The 20,404-nt window shown below is 47.4% G+C and overlaps 1 protein-coding gene across 2 annotated transcripts in view; it reads left to right on the plus strand.

The window, feature by feature from the left end:
- The window catches only part of fstl4 (follistatin-like 4), an 86,020-nt gene that overhangs the window by 50,985 nt on the left and 14,631 nt on the right, over positions 1-20,404 (plus strand). For both annotated transcript variants that reach the window (XM_078787917.1, XM_058087238.2), the window contains exons 4-6: positions 997-1,239; positions 14,271-14,461; positions 16,657-16,777. In XM_078787917.1, coding sequence (XP_078644043.1) covers positions 997-1,239; positions 14,271-14,461; positions 16,657-16,777 — 555 coding nt within the window. The remainder of the gene's footprint in view (positions 1-996; positions 1,240-14,270; positions 14,462-16,656; positions 16,778-20,404) is intronic.

Genomic DNA, 20,404 nt, shown 5'->3' on the forward strand with positions numbered 1-20,404 from the left:
TGGTATCGCTGTCTGATACCGTATCTTACCATACTGACATCTGTACGCCGCCATGGTCTGCACGCCGCCATGTGCTGCAGGACACGGAAGCAAATGAAGATGTTCGGCTGTCAAAATGTCAAGACGATAAAGCGTCCAAACGGGCCGCAGCGGCGTTGTCCTGCGAAGGCGTGATTAGCTTACACAATCACTGATTGAGAAGTCGCCATCCCCCGACGGGCGGCAGAGGGCGGCCATTGGGAGTCAATACGACAACAATAGTCGCCCGGGCGGGATTAGCGCGTGGCATTTTTAGCCTTTCAAACAAACCCACGCCATCTTTGAGACAAAGCACGGGCGTAAATGTCAAGCGTCTCGCGCCTTGTAGCTAACTTTTATCGCCTTTTGTTGCGTCGCCTTGGCGGGCGTCTCCCTCGCTGCCACGACGGGCTGCGGGAAGGAAGTACGAGGAGGGGATGAAGGAGAAGCGGCGGCGGTGGGCGAGTGCCGCCGCCGGAGGCTCTCCCGCACTAAGCGTTTAATCTCCGGCGCCCGGAGAATACAAACCGTCTTGTAATCGCCGCCGACCTTGGCGTCGACGCAGAGGTCGCCGGGGGAGGCGGCTCGTTTGCATTTCCCAGCGATGGCCAACAATTAGTGAGGTGGATAAGCAGGAAATCAACGTCTCCCCCACAGGCTGCCCTCCTCCCAATTAGGGAATACATCCTTCATTCTGATAAAAGAGCCGCGGCCTCCTTTTACCATCGACATCAACTCAATTCATCTGTTCCAGCGGCCCCCACCCAGATTTGTCATCTTAGCTTGCGGTGGAATCGTACGTCTCCTTCGTCATCATTTGCTTTGCCTTTCGGCCAAATGAACGCTAGCAGCGGCGGCCGGAACGCCACCGGTCACCGCTGTGTTTGTTCCCCAAGGAGCCAGGAATGTGGAATGTTGGCCTTGGTGGAGGTAATAAATACTAAAGTAAGTCTCTCCCCTTTCTGTCCTTCCTCCAAGCCCCCCCTGGCCCAGACGGCGGTCCCTGCCGGAGGACGTACTGCGGACGGGGTCGCCGGTGCGCCCTGACGGCCGGGAGCGGGCGGGCCGAGTGCGTGTGCCAGGAGAAGTGCCGCCCCTCCTTCGTGCCCGTGTGCGGCTCGGACGGCCGCTTCTACGAGAACCACTGCCAGGTCTACAGGAGCGCCTGCCTGGAGAGGAGGCGGGTCTACGTGGTGCACAGCAAGGACTGCTTCTTCAAAGGTACGCGCTACTCAGGTACCGCAGGAAGCGCAGGAAGCGCAGGCAGCGCAGGCAGCGCAGGCAGCGCAGGTAGCGCAGGCAGCGCAGGCAGCGCAGGTAGCGCAGGCAGCGCAGGTAGCGCAGGCAGCGCAGGCAGCGCAGGTAGCGCAGGCAGCGCAGGTAGCGCAGGCGTCCCTCCATTCATTCCATCTCACGTCTGGGAAAACATTATTCATTATTCTCATATATGAATGTGAGTGTGAATGGTTGTTTGTCTATATGTGCCCTGGGATTGGCTGGCCACCAGTCCAGGGTGGACCCCGCCTCTCGCCCAAGACAGCTGGGATAGGCTCCAGCACCCCCCCCCACCTGTCAGAATAAGGGCCATAGAAAATAGATGGATGGATTTTGGCTGGCTTTCTTTTTTCTAAATATTACATCTTTCTTCTTAAATAATATTTGTGTTTTTATAATATTATGTTTTTATTCCCATAATATTACAACCTTATTCCCCCATTTTTCCCCCTTAACATTAAGACTTTATTCCCTCAATATTATGACTTTATTCCCTTAATATTGTGATTTTATTCCCTTGATATTTTGACTTTATTCCCATAATATTATGACTTTATTCCCTTAATATAAGACTTTATTCTCATAATATTATGACTTTATTCCCATAATATTATGACTTTATTCCCTTAATATTATGACTTTATTCTCATAATATTATGACTTTATTCCCATAATATTATGACTTTATTCCCATAATATTATTACTTTATTCCCACAATATTTTGACTTTATTCCCTTAATTCCCCGTCCATTTTTCTGCTGTGGCCCCAGCTGGGTGAAGGTTTGGACACCCCCCTGTGCCAAATGTGTTCCTTTGTTCCTATTTTGTGTGCCTGGAGTGGATCCATTGGATTGACAAGATTCCCTTTGGGTTTCAAAGCTTTTGGCTTTTCTTGGACCTTTTGGAAGGAGGGAACGTAAAAGCCGAGGCCGTGCTGTCCAGTGACGTGATTTTGGTCAATGGCTGCCGTTGACAGAAGAGAAGGTTCCTGTCGCTGCCAGGCAGCCGAGGTGGTCTTCCACGCTTCCTTCAAGTGTCATTATCCAGGTCAGATTAAATGTCCATCCTAATCCCCCCGAGGTGCGGCTGTGTAAAGAGACAGGCCGGGTCTCTTCCTGTCCTCTCTCATGCACGCTCACATGCCGTCGTGGCGCCGGTTTTAATCAGCGCGTTAAGCCGGGAGGGATTCCTGGTCGACATCACCGCGCATTGCTATTCCACATTAGGGACTTACGCTGGCCGATGTGGTCTGTGGTGGGCCGTGGTGGGCCGTGGTGGGCCGTGGTGGGCCGTGGTGGGCCGTGGTGGGCCGTGGTGAGCCGTGGTGGGCCGTGGTGGGCCGTGGTGGGCCGTGATCTTTCAAGGCGTACATGGCTATATAAACATGGATGCTACCGAAAGAAAGATTAGAAAAAAAGTTAGTTTCTACCTTTTTCCCTTCTTTAGTAATCAGCAGTAGAACATAGGTAAGTTTCAGGTAAATATCAGCTCCCAACTGGAAAAAGGGAGCATACCTTTCACTTTGACAGAGTGAAATATCTAAATTAATATACCAGCATAAACAACACGACAATTCCTTTACAAATATAACACCGTCAACTGTTTAATATTTTCCCTTTTGGGACTAAAGCGTGTGTGCACGTGTGTGTGCACGTGTGTGTGCACGTGTGTGTGCACGTGTGCCTGCATTGGTTTTTATGATGGGCTGTTGGGGATGATGCAAAGCTGCAGTAAAGTCCTGTTGTTGTGTCCATCAAGTCGGGTGCTTATTGAGACTAAAATATTTTAGCCAAAGTTGCAAGTGGTGATCATCAATTCATCAATTCATCAATTCATCAATTTGTCGTCATCTGACAGCCCTCTTTATCTCTGACTGGCCCGTTTGGGGTGCCCGATGTTGGCACCGCCCCCCCCCGGCCTGGGACGCATATTGCAGTGCCCCACCCCCCCTTTGTTTGGCTACGAGGCGACTTAGCAGGTTCTCGTCAAACGGCCGCTCCTGCCGTACAACGAGGGCACGCAGGCCGCATGCTTTGGAAAATGACCTTTAGTGTTTTGTCCAGGAAGATGGAACAAATTGCTTAATGGCTGTTTTGGAGCGGAGGCCTTCTGGGAACCCCCCCTGCCCCCCCTCCATTATCCCTTTGCTGCGTGAGTCACTTTGAGAGCCGCTTCTCCACGCCGCTGATTAGTCTTTATTGTGGCGGCGCCGCTTATTGCATTAGCCGTCAACGCCGTGCCGTCTCGCTAGCCCTTCGGACCCTGACGCCATTAGCTGGGCCCCCAAGAGCGGGATCGGCTGATCTCCTGGTCCTTGAACGCGTCTGACGGAGGCTGCATGGAGACAGGAAATGCTGGATGCAGGAAGTTAGCAAAGTCAAAACGCCGGAAAGTGAAAAAGTTGGCGGTCCGATAAGAGCTTGATTCTGTCCAGGCGACCCGGTATCCCCCCCATGAGCCCCCCCGCGGGGCCCCCCGACATCCCTTTATTTGTTACAGCAGGCTTATTAACGAGCTGTCCCGCCTCCTCTTTCTCTATTTGAAGCCAACGTGAGCCTTACCTCATTTACCCCCCCCCCCCCCCCACTACCCCCCCATTCATTACGGCAGACAATGGATGTCCTGTCCCAGATAGAGATGTCCCGTGGTTCCTACTCTGGTCCCTCGCCTCACAAACATCAGTCTCCACTCCCCCCAACACCACCCACGGACAAGCTGCACGTCACCCCCCCCCCCCCCCCGCTGCCTTGGGAATAGTAAACCGCTCCATTGCGACTCCCTTGCAGTACTTCAGTACTACAATCACGATTACATGATAGTAACCTATCATTCATGTTGCTGACAACATCATGATATGGATGGATGGACAGATGATGGATGGATGATGGATGGATGACAGACGGATGGATGGATGGATGGGTGATGGATGGATGACAGACGGATGGATGGATGGATGGATGGGTGATGGATGGATGATGGATGGATGGATGGGTAGACAGATGATGGATGGATGACGGTCGGATGGATGGATGGATGGATGGGTGGACAGATGATGGATGGATGACGGTCGGATGGATGGATGGATGGATGGGTAGACAGATGATGGATGGATGACGGTCGGATGGATGGATGGATGGATGGGTGGACAGATGATGGATGGATGACGGTCGGATGGATGGATGGTACATTCCCACTCTCATCCAAAGTCAGCCTCCGTTTGTCCCGTGATGTCCGACTTCCATGATGGAAATGTCAAACGTTCACGTGGGGATTGAACGTGGTGCCTTTTGCCGTTGCATTTGCCAACCCAAAGTGGAGTGCAGCGTGTCGGCCTGCCCTTGGCGCCCGTGGCGCCCTTGGCAGCCGCCATTAGCAAGTGCAGCACTTGGGGGGCCAGCGGGTCTATTTGCATCACGGCGCTATGGACTACGGAGAGGCGTCTAATTCGAGGACCCACTGGGAGAGGCGACCCCGCAAGCTGCCTGAGGAAACCTAGCAGTGCGTGTTATTGGCTTTTTTGGACTTGTTTTTTTTAGCTCATCCCTCCTGGTTTCCTCCGAGAGGAAGCTTTTTTTTACTCTTGTTTTTAGCGTGGCTACAGGTGGCACCGGCCTTCGGTCCTGGACACCCCCTCTGCTGCCCCCTGCCTGCTGGACACACACCTGCAGGCCAGTGTTAGTTAGAATAGTATGAAAAATAACAAAATATGAGAATAATATTGTATTAATATCATAAAATATTACGGTAATTAAGTCATAACTACAAGAAGAAAATCCAAATGCCGAAAGTTGAAATAGTTGGATAGAAAAGAAAAGAAACGATATCAGCTCTCAAATATTAAACCTTTTATCTTACGTTAAAAGTTGCAATTTTAGGAACATGAACTTTACATTGAGTTGAAATATTAAAGACATTTTTTACAGAAGGAATAACATGAGAAACAAAATAAAACAAGGAATATTAGCTTGAGGCAAAGATGATCATATTGTTGGTAAAAAGTCCAAATATGAATGGAATAAAGTCATAATTGGCAGAAAAAAGTACAAAAAAGGAGTTGTCAAATTATTTAATTTAATTTAATATAGCTATATGCTATATGCTATATGCTATATGCTATCTGCTATATGCTATATGCTATCTGCTATATGCTATATGCTATATGCTATATGCTATCTGCTCCGCTCCCAGTCAGCCTTATCCAAGGCGTGTTTGTGTGTGATGGTATTCTGTGTGAACTGGAAAAAAACCACTGCAGCTTTTCCAACCGCCTTGGAGGAGCAGCTCGTCTGCTAAAAATGCCAACGCACACACACACACACACACACACACGTGGAACACACACACGTGGAACACATTAGAAAAAGTGTCATTTCGCTCTTGCCCGCGGGGTCATTCGTCACGCCAGCGTAGCGAGGCCTCCTGTGAGTGACAGGCACGGCAGCGGCGTCCTTTTAGTGCAAAGCGGCCGCGTGGGCGAGCGTCCCCGCAGCTACGCTTGACTCTCTAACGCGTCCTCGGAGCCCTGACATGGCCGTCCAGTCCTCAACTCTTGTCCTTGTGTCCTCTCTCCTCGTTTCCTTTTCCCTTACTCACTCATCCACTTTAAACATCAGCATCATCCCGCACTCGGGAATCAGGAGTTTGTTCTGGAAGCTCCCAGATGAGGCGTCCGAACGCTCGCTTTTTCAAGTTCATCTTTTCATGACAGCACGAAGGGAAAGGCTCCTCTCTCGTGGACGCCATCGCACCTTGGACCCGCCTGCCCGCGTATACGCAGGCTTCTCTACACATTCTAAAATCAGTCAGCTGTAGACGTAAGGTATTACGATGCAGGAAGTAGCGGAAGCGTACAATTAGCCTCATCAGACTACGTTACAACACAGGAAGTAGCCTGCAGTCGTGTCATTGCATAGTGATCACTAAACAGGAAGTAGCATAAACATACAATGAGCCTCCTCGCGTTATGTAAACATACAGTTATCCGATTCCTCGGCAGGAAGTTGATGTAATGTCCGATGAATGAACACGTTTGATCCTCTAAATGTCTAAATGAAACGTCTTGCTAAGCGGCGCCTGCTAATTGAGCTAATTGATTAAAATTGAGCGTTCTTGTAGCACTCCGCCCCCCGTGGATTCATGGAGCATCTTATGTATTCTATCATCATGGAATAAAGGTGTGGGCCCCCTGTGCCGCCACCCCACCGGGGACGTGCGCGCCCCAAAGCCCCAGAGCTGTGGGCCCCCCTCGCCGCTGCCCCGCCGGTGCAAACTGCCGAGCTCAACGGTTGAAAGTGGAATTCAAGGCGCTCGCCGTTGTTTTTCTTGGCAAGCGTTTGAGGTAAACGAGGAGGAAGACGAGGAGGAAGACGACGACGTGATGACTTCTGTCGTATGTATCACGTATTTCCTCCTCTTACTTTTCCTGGGAATCAAACGGTGGTCCTGCCGGGCGCTCGTTAACCTTCCCAGGCGACCAGCAGGTGGAGGTCGGTGATGAAATGGCTTCTTGGAGAGATGGCCGCCATCCTCCTTTTGCCTTCAGTGGGCTTGTTGCCATGGGAACGCAACGGCAATGACACCTCAGCTGGTGTGTGCACGGCAGGTCGCCAGCGTGCACAACCTCCGGAGGTTGTTGTTATCATATTAATAATCATAATCATAATAATCACCCTCCACTGTTAGCCTGCATGAGGACGTAACGTGTGTTCATCTCCAAGCGAGATCGCCACACGTTGCATTTCAAATGCTGATTTATCTCCATCGGCGGGGGGGGGGAGGGGGTGAGGGGGTAGATGGAGATTGGGGGGCGTACGTCTCGGCCAGCATAGATCAAATAGATTGCGTTTCTTCTCGGAAGCTTGAGGGCTGCGGAAAAATTAAAAGTGGTTGGGGGGTGGGGGGGGGGGGGGGACGGGTTAAGATGGCCGATTGAAAGAGAATTTGAGAATCAATCCGTCGGGATCAGCTAGCTAGCAAAATATGATATATTACAGTTAATAAAAAATATGATTTGATTTCATATGAACGGTATTATACATTATTATTATACTTGTATCATACATAAACATATTATCCATACTTCCCCGACCTAGTGGCCTGGACTGTTTAGTCACTCACCTGCAGAGAGTACCGGGCGGCCAATTTGTGCTGTGGCATTAAGTGGTTAGCATACAGGGGGCGTGGCCAACATGTCAACACGTCTGTAGGCCCGTGACCAATTCAAGTGAAAAGTGGACAGATATGATGGACAGATATGATGGACAGATATGATGGACAGATATGATGGACAGATATGATGGACAGATATGATGGACAGTACTTGGTCGGGATGGATGATCCCAACAACCAGTCATTCAGAAAGGAAAATCATCTGGTTTTTCCTACTGCTGCATATACACGTACTGTGTACACATACACACATCTCCACATGGAGTATACACTGTACATGCTGTAGTTGAAGTAGCACGGTTCCTGGTTCCTGACCCTGGGTCCTGGTCCTGGTCCTGGTTCCTGGCTCCTGGTTCCTGGTTCCTGGTTCCTGGTGCTGCTGCCCAACGCCACCATGATGAATGCTTGATCATTGAAAAAGAAGTGGATGAAGGACTATTTAATGAAGTGCCCCCCCCCCCCCAAAGTGAGGTCATCAGACCTAATTCTTACTCCAGGTCTCCATCTGCTGACGCATGGGCTTCCTTTCAGTCGAAGCGCTGAAACTTTCCCGCCTTTCCGCCTAGTTTGATTAAATTCCTGACTTTGATGATCTCCGGCTCTTTATTCTCTTTGAGTCTGGCTTGGCTTTGGACGTGCCGTTTTGGACGTGCCGTTTTGGACGTGCCGTTTTGGACGTGCCGTTTTGGACGTGCCGTTTTGGACGTGCCGTTTTGGAAGGCGCGGCTGTGGACGTCCAAATTCGGTCGTCAAACGGCGGCAGCCTTTGATGAACTGGCGAAGCTGGTCTCATCGGGCGACTGAGAGATGATGATAACGGCTGGCGAGGCTGGCGAGGAGGCTGGCGAGGAGGCTGGCGAGGAGGCTGGCGAGGAGGGTGGCGAGGAGGCTGGCGAGGAGGCTGGCGAGGAGGCTGGCGAGGAGGCTGGCGAGGAGGCTGGCGAGGAGGCTGGCGAGGAGGCTGGCGAGGAGGCTGGCGAGGAGGCTGGCGAGGAGGCTGGCGAGGAGGCTGGCGAGGAGGCTGGCGAGGAGGCTGGCGAGGAGGCTGGCGAGGAGGCTGGCAAGGAGGCTGGCGAGGAGGCTGGCGAGGAGGGTGGCGAGGAGGCTGGCGAGGAGGCTGGCGAGGAGGCTGGCGAGGAGGCTGGCGAGGAGGCTGGCGAGGAGGCTGGCGAGGTGCTGAAGGAGCTCGTTATGGCTGCTGATGGATTGGTGAGAGGTTCCGCTCCAGAGTGGCGGTCCCTGGCCAGACGCTCGCAGCGCTCGGCCCCCTTCCATCCAGGTGGTCCGGGCAAACGCTCTTCATCATCTTCATCGTTGTGACAACAGGATGGGGGGGCTAAGACAATATTTGGGCCGTGTGAGCGAGAGAGAGGTCCTCCATCATGCAAAAGTGACCTCCTCACCGCCTCCATCCCGCCCTCGCTCCGTGAGCACGCTCAGTGCGGGCATCCTCCAGGAGGCTTTGCTACGCATCTTAAACACACATCTTGTCAGCCACCCGTCAGTCAGCTACAGATGTGGGGCGACATTTTGGGCCTTTTCTGTTTCCACAGCGACGAGGCCAGGGGGGTCCAAAGTGTGGCCCGGGGGCCAGTTGCTGCTCTTGGCTGTTTTTTATTTTTATTGGCTCATGACACATTCTAACCTCCGAATATATAAATATCATCATTTTAGCAGCATAAGGTTGAAATATTAAATAGAAATTGTGAAATTTTATAAAAATGTCAAGTAAAGTTGGAATAGAAAAAATATAGAAAATAAAAAAGAATACAGCAGAGTGAGATTTTCCAGGAATAAAATCAAAATATGAAGTTGTATGCTAACAAGAAAAATAAGTTACGGTTTTACAAGAATAAAGTCATAATATTATGAAAATACAAAATAAAGTGATTCAGGAAAAATGAGGTTGGGGAAAAGTTATAATATTATGGGAATAAAGTCATAATAAAAGCTTCTTGAAACTTAAAAAAATAACATCATTTTAGTAGGATAAAGTTGAAATATTGAGGTAAACCTTATGTATTATTTTTTTCTCTTTTGTGATTAAGGACTTTATACATAAACTCGACTTGACTTGACCTGACTTTAGTACTTAAAAATGCAAGTCTTTATATTATGAAAACCAAAGAATAACCCGATGGGAATAAGGTTGTATATCACAAAACTAAAATTGTCCAAGAGGATTGCAGAAGGGAATTGAACGGGAAGGCTTCCTTCATCATGTGACACAAAGAGTCCTGAGATCTGCTTCATATTGAACTCTGTGAAGTTCACGGGAAGGTTGGACTCTGGTTATTTGTGGCCCTGATCTCACAATGCGGGCCTTTTTTCCTTTGTTTGTTCTGGCAACTCCAGAGATTTGCCATCATGTGCTCTAACGAATCAAGCGGGAGCAATTAATGGTGAATATGGAAGGAAGGGAAGGGAATATGAGTAATTAGCAGCCCAAACACAGGATTAACTGCCATCTTCCCCTGGGGGGCCAGACCCAAATATCAATAATGAAGCCCCCAAAAGACAAACGTTGTTGTTATTTTTCTACAGTTGCGCAATTTCCTAGCCCAATTGGGCAAAAACAGACGCTGATGAAGTGAAACCATCCGAGAAGAAACGTTCCATCATTTTTCTCCCCCTCAAAGATGAAACGGCTGATGAATGGAAAGAAAGTAGTTGATGAAGGCAGGACAAGATGGAGTCCGTCTTTGTCCAATCTTTTGGTGATGAATGTGCAGCTGAAAATCTCGCTGACGCGGCTTAAAAGTGACCCGCCGTGCTCGCCATTTTCATTTCACCTTCCTCGCCAGCAGACAAGCACCTTGGCCACCTGGGATGGCGCTAAAAACATAGCTAAAATATGATTGTCAATAATCAGCATGCTAGCCATTAGCATTGTCAGCACAAGTTAGCACTTTTTAGTACATCGCAGTCCCACTCTTGTTAGATGTTAGCATATGTACTGTTAGCATGTTAGCATTTAAGTCCATATGCCTTAGCGCTAATTCCTGATGTTCTGCGTAGCACATTGAGATTTACTAGCAACTTCTGGCAATATTTATCTGCTTACTTTGAGATGCAGGCCAGACGCTTGGTGAGGAAAACTTGCTTTGTTTTAATTAAAAGAGTGAAGGAGAATTGAATTAGATTTTTTTTTAAGTCGGCGCCGACTCATCGTGTGACTCGTGTTTTATGGGCCGTGGCGGCAAATCAGTTTTTGTTTGTTTTCTTGTGATGGAGTGCCACTTAAACTGATGAGAGATTGAAGATGTCGGAGGTATGAAACACACACACACACACACACACGTGTCACTCACTCTTTCCTGCCGTGATTGGACGTACGGTTGCTTCTTGCTCATTTAGTAACAACAAAGGTCAGTCCTCTGTTTGGTCTTCTCCCGCTGCATTGAACTCATCACCAATCATGCAGCTCGCTCGTGTCAAACGCACTCGTACACGGCCGCCGCGGCAATCCGCACGCTAACAATGGCGGCTTAGCAAGTACGAGGCCTGTAGGACCAAAACATACAAACAAGAGCCGCCATTGGAGGGCTTGGGGGGGTCTTCACGTGCCACCCTACCATCTTGGCGCCACATCGACGTGTCGTGGCCCACGCCGTTCTCTAATTAACATATCACGCCAGGGCGTCCAAAGCGTGGACTGGCGGACGTTTGTGTTTTAGTAACATTTAAATAAAAAGGATATTAGAATCATTTTTGGAAAAAGTTATGACAATGAATACAAATTATTAAAATCATTTTAAAAATCTACAAATATTTTGACATTGAAGTCATAAAGACCAAAAGACAATTTACAACAATAAAGTTGAAATACATTATTTTTTTATAATATTTTTTATAATAATTTCAAAAAAACAGCAAAGCAAAGTCCCAAATATTTGGACAAAAAAAGTCTGATTCTCATGAAAAACATCACAATTATAAGAATAAACAAGAATACTAAATAATAAAATAGAAATATGAATAATAAAAATAAAATACAATAAATAAGATATTAATATAGATGATAATATAGATGGAGTGGGTTGTTAGCATAGTGACATATGTTCATTCATTTACTTATTATTCATATGGTGTCATGAATGGAATCCTAACTGTAACATTTGAATAGTAATATTCATGTAATTGAACAATAATACTGCCATACATTTTGGTGGAGCCATATATTTTTGCAAAGACACGCCCCCAAAAGGTGATTTCCTTTTCATTGAGTTTTCTTGCGGTCACTAACGAGCCTTCCCGTGGATGTTCTCTGAAAGCGTGTCGTTGACCTTTGACCACAGCTGGAATGACATCTTGCCATGATTCCCCGGAACAACACGGAGTATGAAATGGTTTTCCTAGCTGGCGGGGCGGGAAACCACGGCAGCGGCGTGAAAAGAGAGTCGGTGTGGGGGCAGGTAGAAATGGGGGCTGAACACACCATTAAGCAGAAAACACAGCTAATGAAGGAGCAAATTAACAAAGCGCAAACAAACACGCCACGCGTGCCGAGCGTCCGCCCTCGTCCATACGGTCGTTCCTTTCCCTGACGCTAACGAGGGCACGCCGTTCACTCATGTCCGAGTCTGGAATCAACCAAATGAAGGAAAACAGAAAGAAGGACTGAGTGCTAACTTCGCTAACCTTGCTAACTTCGCTAACCTTGCTAACTTCGCTAACCTTGCTAACTTCGCTAACCTCGCTAACTTCGCTAACCTTGCTAACCTCGCTAACCTCGCTAACTTCGCTAACCTTGCTAACTTCGCTAACCTCGCTAACCTCGCTAACCTTGCTAACCTCGCTAACCTCGCTAACTTCGCTAACCTTGCTAACTTCGCTAACCTCGCTAACCTCGCTAACCTCGCTAACCTCGCTAACCTCGCTAACCTCGCTAACTTTGCTAACCTTGCTAACTTCGCTAACCTCGCTAACTTCGCTAACCTCGCTAACCTCGCTAACCTCGCTAACCTCGCTCCATTCAACTATATAACATCACCTAGCACTCATTGGTCAGCACGTAATAGAGAGTATAGAGTTGCAATAATCTTGGTCATGTCTTTACATAATAATAATAATGATTATTAATACAATTACAATTTAACACAAGTGTGAACATTTCAGGCTAAAAACTGAAAACTATGATTTGTACTAATGTTTATTTGAATATGAATATTTGTCTTATCGGATTGGGAAAGTTTAGCCAACAGAAAGGCACGATGTGGAACAGGGGAATATTTTCCCATTAGATGATATTCCCGTGGCTACGACGTTAAAATGCCAAGTCGACGCTTTCCCAACAAAGTCACAGCTGGAGCGACGGCGCACGACATCAGGTCGTTTTTACGAGCGGCGTTCTCAAGGGACGAGCGGCTCTGCCTCCACGGCAACAAGAGAGACCGCCGCTAACAGAAAAAAAATGTAATTACTGTCGCCGCTTGTTCCAGCTCACAATCAATTAGCCGCAGTAGAAGCTGGCTAATTATTTCCAGCTAAGGAGCATTCGAGCAGACAGTCTGTCATTATTATCTCCACCAAGCATCGCCTTGGATTGTTGGATTGGTTCCCTCCAAACCGCTAAACGTGTTAGCATGACCCCCCCTTCCTGGTCAGTACCCCCGTGCTGGGCTGTCCCTCAGACTAAAATATCAGACTGTAAAAATGCTTTTTATGTTCAACTTTAGCTGATCAAACCTGCTAAAAGGTGTTAGCATTAGCTCATTTCTTCGTACAAATCCGCTCCCTTGTTGTTTTAAAAACGTGTTTTTGGGTCAAACCTGCTAAAAAATGCACAATTCCACTTCCTGGCGTCTGCCACGTTGTTTTAGACCGCAAAAATCCGTCAAATCTGCGCGAACACGTTAGCTTGCCTCACTGGAAGGTAAAACCATCACTCCTAAAATGTAAACGGCAAAAGTTGGAATGCTCCGTTTCCCAACAGGACGCTGAACATTGGCCATTTGGGTTCCACCCGCTGAAACGTGTTAGCCTGACCTCACTTCCTGTGTGGTTTTAAAGCCCAAAATATGAACGGCAAGCTAATGTCAGACTTTAAAAAATGCATATTAAGCATTTTGTCCTGCTAAAAAGCACGCGGGCTGGAAAAGGACTTGATAGCGGGTCACCCTGAGCCTGAGTCCCAGCAGGGAAGCCTTTTGTTTGTCGGCGAGCGTGCACGTACGCATAAACACAAAGGCGTGTGCGTGTTTTGTGGGCGCTAAGGCGCAGCGGGCGCTGCTGTTGTTGCGCTTGAACCCATGTTGCGCTGCGCCGCGCTGGCATCTCCAAACACGTCTGGCCGCCTCCCACTGCTAAACCTTCATTTGGGATTATTGGCGCCCGGGTTGATTAGCGTTGAAAGTGGCGGGGCTGCCAGCTGAGATTAGGAGGAGACGGGCGGACGTCACCTCATGGTTTATTCATGGCGGACAGACGCGTCACTCCGACATCAGTCAAAAAGCGTCAGTGGGAGCGTGAAAAGAAAGGCGACTGACGCCGCTGAAAAGATGGCCGCCTCCTCCCAGCTGTCGTCTGCGTTTATTTACTCCGTCGCTATCGAGTCCCTGGCAGCGTGCGGCGGATGTGTTTTGGCCCGCCCTAATTGATTCCGGGAAGTGTGAGTGATGAATAAACGCGGCGTGCGGCCTCATGAAGGTTAGTCGCTAATCCCGTCACGACGGAAAGGAGGAAGAGGAGATTGAGACGCTCCGAATGTCCTCAACGTGCATGTTTACCTTTTGTCTTACGGGATTACTGCTAATTACGTCAAATTCATGTTGGATTCCAACATGGCTGCGTCTGTTTCTCACGCCAGGCAACGCATGCACCATGTCCGAGTATAACCGTCTGAAGAACCTGCTGCTGGACATGACGGCCCCGCCCGGGAACAGCAGCCAGCCGAGCCAGCAGGGGGACATGGAGGCCAGGAGGGTGCTGGTGGACACCATGTTCAAGTACCTGGACGTCAACCGTGACGCACGACTGGTTGGGGAGGAGCTGGAGAAGGTTGGTTGGGTCAAAGCTTATTTTCCGCGTCTACGTTTGTTGATGGTTGCTTTTTAAAAGAACCACTACAGCGCTCTGAAACATTTAGCCCCCCCATCTTCTTAATCTCAGGCAGATCAGGCGGTGGAGGTGCGGTGCCATCTACGGTACGGCTAGCATGTCCCACATGATACAGCGAAGAACGAAATGAAGCGCTATGAACGAGGGACGACTGCCACGTTCAATGAATGTTTTGTGACGATGCATCGCTAATTAGTGTGAAATTTGCCCTGCCATAAGCAAAACGTTGCCAGCGTTGAAGTAGCAGAATGAATACATGCTGCCAAACGGAGAGAAAGATAGAGAAAATAAAACATTGCAGTAATTAATCTTCTGTCACCTCGCCGCGACTGTCAGCCGCACCACGCATGTTTAAAATGAAAAACTCTTTGTGATTTATGGGCCCACTTTTTCAAGCAGGAATAAAAAATAATAATCATTTTATTCCCGCTGAGCGTCATGGAGATGCAACATCAGATTAGCATCAATTCTACTGTTGACACGGAGGAAGGAATTTATTCCTGTGGAAACTTGCCTAATTCTTTCACTTGTCAAATAAAGATCAATTCCAAGACGAATCCCAGGCCTCCCTGCGGTCCCAGATCCGACCGCTGATGCTCTTTACTTCCTCGCCATCGGCTCAGACGCTATCAGCACCCGCACGCCTGCCGTCCGCCGCCGGCTAAAGAAGAATAAAGCTGAAATTAAATTTGCCATATTGGTTAATCTGCCTGGACACGTGCACGGCGCCGTGCACCATCGACTGCAGGAGATAAAGATACGGGTCGGTCCAGGACGGGTTGGAGGCATTTGAACCTTCGGAATCATCCTGACCCCGTTGGATGGAGGCGGCATCAAGCGGCAGCACGAGTGGAAACAATCTAGTCGTCAACGCTTTGGCGATACACGCTTCAACCGGGGGCGTCACTAGGTTCTGAGGACGGGGGGGGGGGGGGGGGGCTCAGCTCTGCAACCATTCTGTCCAGTGGACAATTATGTCATAATTATATAATATATAATAATCATTATTGTATTATTAATTAGCCTTATTACTATCATCATTATTCTTCTTCTGATTATTACTACTACTACTACTAGTAGTAGTAGTAGTAGTAGTAGGCTGCTTATTGGCTTGCTTGTTAGCGTGCTTTTGCCCTTTTATATGAAATTTTGTCAGAGATTTGTTGTTTTACAAATTTTTTTTTACAAAAAAATTACAAAGAAATTTGTACAAAAAAATCTATACAAAAATCAAAACCTAGTACAATACAGTTACAGTATCTAGTAGAATACAGTTACAGTATCTAGTACAATACAGTTACAGTATCTAGTAAAATACAGTTACAGTATCTAGTAAAATACAGTTACAGTATCTAGTACAATACAGTTACAGTATTTAGTAGAATACAGTTCCAGTATCTAGTACAATACAGTTACAGTATCTAGTAGAATACAGTTACAGTATCTAGTAAAATACAGTTACAGTATCTAGTACAATACAGTTACAGTATCTAGTACAATACAGTTACAGTATTTAGTAGAATACAGTTCCAGTATCTAGTACAATACAGTTACAGTATCTAGTACAATACAGTTACAGTATCTAGTAGAATACAGTTACAGTATCTAGTAGAATACAGTTACAGTATCTAGTACAATACAGTTCCAGTATCTAGTACAATACAGTTCCAGTATCTAGTAGAATACAGTTCCAGTATCGAGTACAATAGAGTTACAGTATCTAGTAGAATACAGTTCCAGTATCGAGTACAATAGAGTTCCCGAGGGAGCCAAGAAAGATGACATTTAAATGAGATTGTGGATTAAATTGTGGATTAGAAATATTTTGGAAAAGAGGTCAGTGGGACAACATTTTCAATATCAATATTCAATTAGTCAAAACACAATTAATTAATAAACAGAAAAGCACGGCTTCTGCTTCACTTGCTGGGTATAAGGGTTTTTTTTGTGGGGGGCACCAAATAATCTTATAAAAATCTTATTTATGTCTTATTTTCTCTTATTACGTCTACTACATTGAGTAATAGGAGTGTAAAGGTGACTGTAGGGGTGTTATTTCCTGTCAAGAGCGCTCTAATCATGTAAAGTCATTGAGTTTTAGCTCATAAAGGAATTCCTTGTGTCTGCTGCGACAGATCTCCATGAAGGAGCGCCTGGATGAAGGTGTGCTGCGGTGCGCCATGAGGGACCTGCTGCGCTACGACGACTACAACAACGACGGACACCTCAGCCTGCACGAGTTCTACACCGCTTTCCGTGAGTCCCGCCATCGCCACGAGTCGCGTTGGCCAACACCTCCTTAACACTTTCTCTCTTAGAAAATTCCAATATGAAAAATGTGGGTATTCCATCTACACGTTGAAAATGTCGGAATTCTGGCCAAACTCCAAAAAGTGACTTACGAAGGACGGAACGCATTGAAAGCTGACAACAAGGCGTGGCTTTTGACAATTAGCACGCCAAAGAAATTGAAGAGCAAGGAATAGCTCCATCAGCGTGAAGTGCTAAGGTCCACAAGGATCTGGTTCCGATCCGGTTTGAGCTAAAAGCACCTGGTAAAGCCCCCCCGCTCGGCTTATTTGCGTTCCCGGGAGTACAGGACGCCCGCTAAAGTGCTAATGTCAGCGGTCACGAGGACATGAAAGGCGTAAAGGCGTCCATGCGTCCACCCTCATCCAAGTGGGAGGCGCCACGGCAACACCCGGCCATGCAAAGCAGCCTCCCAAAAAAAGAAAGGATGAGCGACTGCGGCGTTGGAACGCGGCCAACCTGTGAAGCTCCATTAATTCCAGCCGCTAATTTAGTTGGCTAATGGCCGCTTGTTGTATCGTTTGGTCACGCACCCGTCACCCTGCCTGGTCTTTATGCACATGGCGGTTCAAGGCCGAGTCACGTACGGCGCCGTGTTTGATGTCCAACCAGGAGGGGGCGGGACAGATTAAAGACGCCGCTGACTGCGTGACGCTGAAGGTTAACTGCTGGCCAACATGGCGTCATTAGCCCACGATGCAAAGGAGCGCCAAAGGGAGTTTTCCGGCCAGGGACGGTCCGGGAAGCAGCCAGGAGGCCCAGGTGTGTTTACCAGCCTGGTAATGGAGGATCCTGGAAGCCGCATGCTGGATCATTGGCTCAACTGATGTGTGGAAGTGGTCTCATCTCAGGCCAAGATGGAAATGAAGCCTTGGTCACGGATGGCGTTGGGCCCGCTCTTCTTTTTTTAAATGACATTCTATTTTTAGAATGCGCCCACATCAATCAAAACACCAGCCACGGGGCGCACTTGGGTCTTGCCCGGGCTTAGAAGACGTCCCAGCAGTGTCAGGTCTTTGTGGTGCAAAACGCCAGTCATTAAGAGGGACGGGCTGGCAGAGGCCGTCATTGGTTGGAGGATGAATTGAAAGCTTGGGAGAGGTTAAATTCCTTGGCTCCAAGCCCTGAGACTGAAGCTGTCCTATCTAGTCTTTTAGCATGCTGTTGGGCTGAGGGGCTGGATGTCTTCTACTTGCTGTTCCTCCTCCAACTTTGTTATCCTTCTCCATGCACCAAACAAGTCTCATCAAGTGGGACGCTTTTCCCACAACTTTCCCTGCCGAGCGTCTAATTAGGTTGAATCTACTTTTCCAGAGCTCCCGTTGTTCTCCCGACTTCCTCTAACTTCTTTTCTTCTTCTCCTCGCCTGCTTGTTTACGGCTAACCCTGGAATTACGCCGGGGAAGCCGAGCCAGTCCGTCGTTGCAGGGCCACTCGGCACATTTGACTAATGAATCTAGAGAGGGGAGCGGCGTGGGGGGTGGGGGGGTGGGGGGTGTTAAGAATGTGGAAGATTGGAGCGGAAGATGGAGAGGAGCAAAGAGTTGGGACGGTTACGGAAAGTGGATCACAGCTTTACACCAAAGCCCTTATCCAAGCATGCTTTGTGCCAAAACAGCCCCGACCCTGCAAATTATATTCTATATGAGACTGAGGGCACCACTAATGTCCCCTTTTCACTGCCTGGTAGCTACACATTTGACTAAAGCTTTACTAGTGATCTGTGTTCTCCTTCAAAACAGTATTATTTTATCCTAGATGAGACTAAGGGCACCCCTAATGCCTACTAATGTCCCCTTTTCACTGCCTGGTAACTACACAGCTTACCATAGGTTTTACTAGTGGCCGATTTCCCTTTCAAGACAGTATTATCTTATCCTAGACGAGACTGAGGGCACCACTAATGTCCCCTTTTCACTGCCTGGTAGCTACACATTTGACTAAAGCTTTACTAGTGATCTGTGTTCTCCTTCAAAACAGTATTATTTTATCCTAGAGGAGACTGAGGGCCCCATTAGTGACTACTAATTCCCATCTTTTACTGAATGGTAGCTGCACAGCTCACTACGGTTTTACTAGTGGTCTGGTGTCTCTTTCAAGATAGTATAAATTTGTCCTAGATGAGACTGAGGGCACCTCTAATGCCTACTAATGTGTCACATGATGTCAATGTGGGCTAGCGAAGGCAGCCTTCGCATTTGAAGGTGCACAACAGCGTCTTGTCTTGCGGTCATCCGGCAGCCTGCCGGAGAGACAAGAGGCAGGGATGCTGGGCCGGTCGTCATGGCAACTGTCTGTTTAATATCTGAATCATTTATTTAGTGCAACACTTATTCCCCCAAGCAGGAGCAGGAAGAAGGAGCTGTACAGGAAGTGCACGATCAACAATTAGGGACCCTCACGCTGTGACCCCCCCATAGTGTACATACCGCAAGCAGATGGAACGCCGCGTCTTTATGGGAGGGGGGAATGGGCGCCGGCCAGTTGGAAAGAAGCAATCATTTACAGGCGAGGCTGAATGAAGAAACACAAGCGTGAAGCTAGGAGGCCATCCATTTGTTTTATAGCAGCAATACACTTATGGTGCAGCCTCCCGCACCCACGTGCTGCCTGGATTTATTCACTACCAGGTGGAGTGGACCTCGGGGGGGGGTCTCTACGCCGCCTCGCTGGAAAGGCGGTGCTGAATCACGCGTGGTGGAGGTTATTGATTGAGCTGCAAAATAAACTCACTCGACGAACAGGCCCCCTCCGAAGTCAGCCATCTTGCTAAAGCAGGAACACCGGCACGGCAGCGTATAGGCCCAGTAGCCTGGTCCTAAATATGAAACAACAGGCTGGGCAACCTGAGGCCCGGGGGCCTTTATTGGTCCGCCGCACGTTCTGTGAAGAGAATTCAACAAGACATGTACAAAATAAGTCAATAAATAAACAGGAAAAAACAGGGCAGTCATTTTACGGGAATGAAAACACGAAAAGAAAAAGGTGTTGTTGTTTTTTTTATTAAAACAATGAATAAGATTGTCATTTGACAAATAATAAACTGGTATCATTATGAGGTTAAATAATAAACTGGTATTAATATGAGGTTAAATAATAAACTGGTATTAATATGAGGTTAAATAATAAACTGGTATTAATATGAGGTTAAATAATAAACTGGTATTAATATGACCTTAAATAATAAACCGGTATCATTATGAGGTTAAATAATAAACCGGTATTAATATGAGGTTAAATAATAAACCGGTATCATTATGAGGTTAAATAATAAACTGGTATTAATATGAGGTTAAATAATAAACTGGTATCATTATGAGGTTAAATAATAAACTGGTATTAATATGAGGTTAAATAATAAACTGGTATTAATATGAGGTTAAATAATAAACTGGTATTAATATGAGGTTAAATAATAAACTGGTATTAATATGAGGTTAAATAATAAACTGGTATTAATATGAGGTTAAATAATAAACTGGTATTAATATGAGGTTAAATAATAAACTGGTATTAATATGAGGTTAAATAATAAACTGGTATTAATATGAGTTATATGTTAAATAATGCCAT

The sequence above is a fragment of the Doryrhamphus excisus genome, linkage group LG21 (genome assembly GCF_037039965.1).
Source record: "Doryrhamphus excisus strain RoL-2023G ecotype Guam linkage group LG21, RoL_Dexc_Guam_v1.1, whole genome shotgun sequence".
Classification (NCBI taxonomy): Eukaryota; Metazoa; Chordata; class Actinopteri; order Syngnathiformes; family Syngnathidae; genus Doryrhamphus; species Doryrhamphus excisus.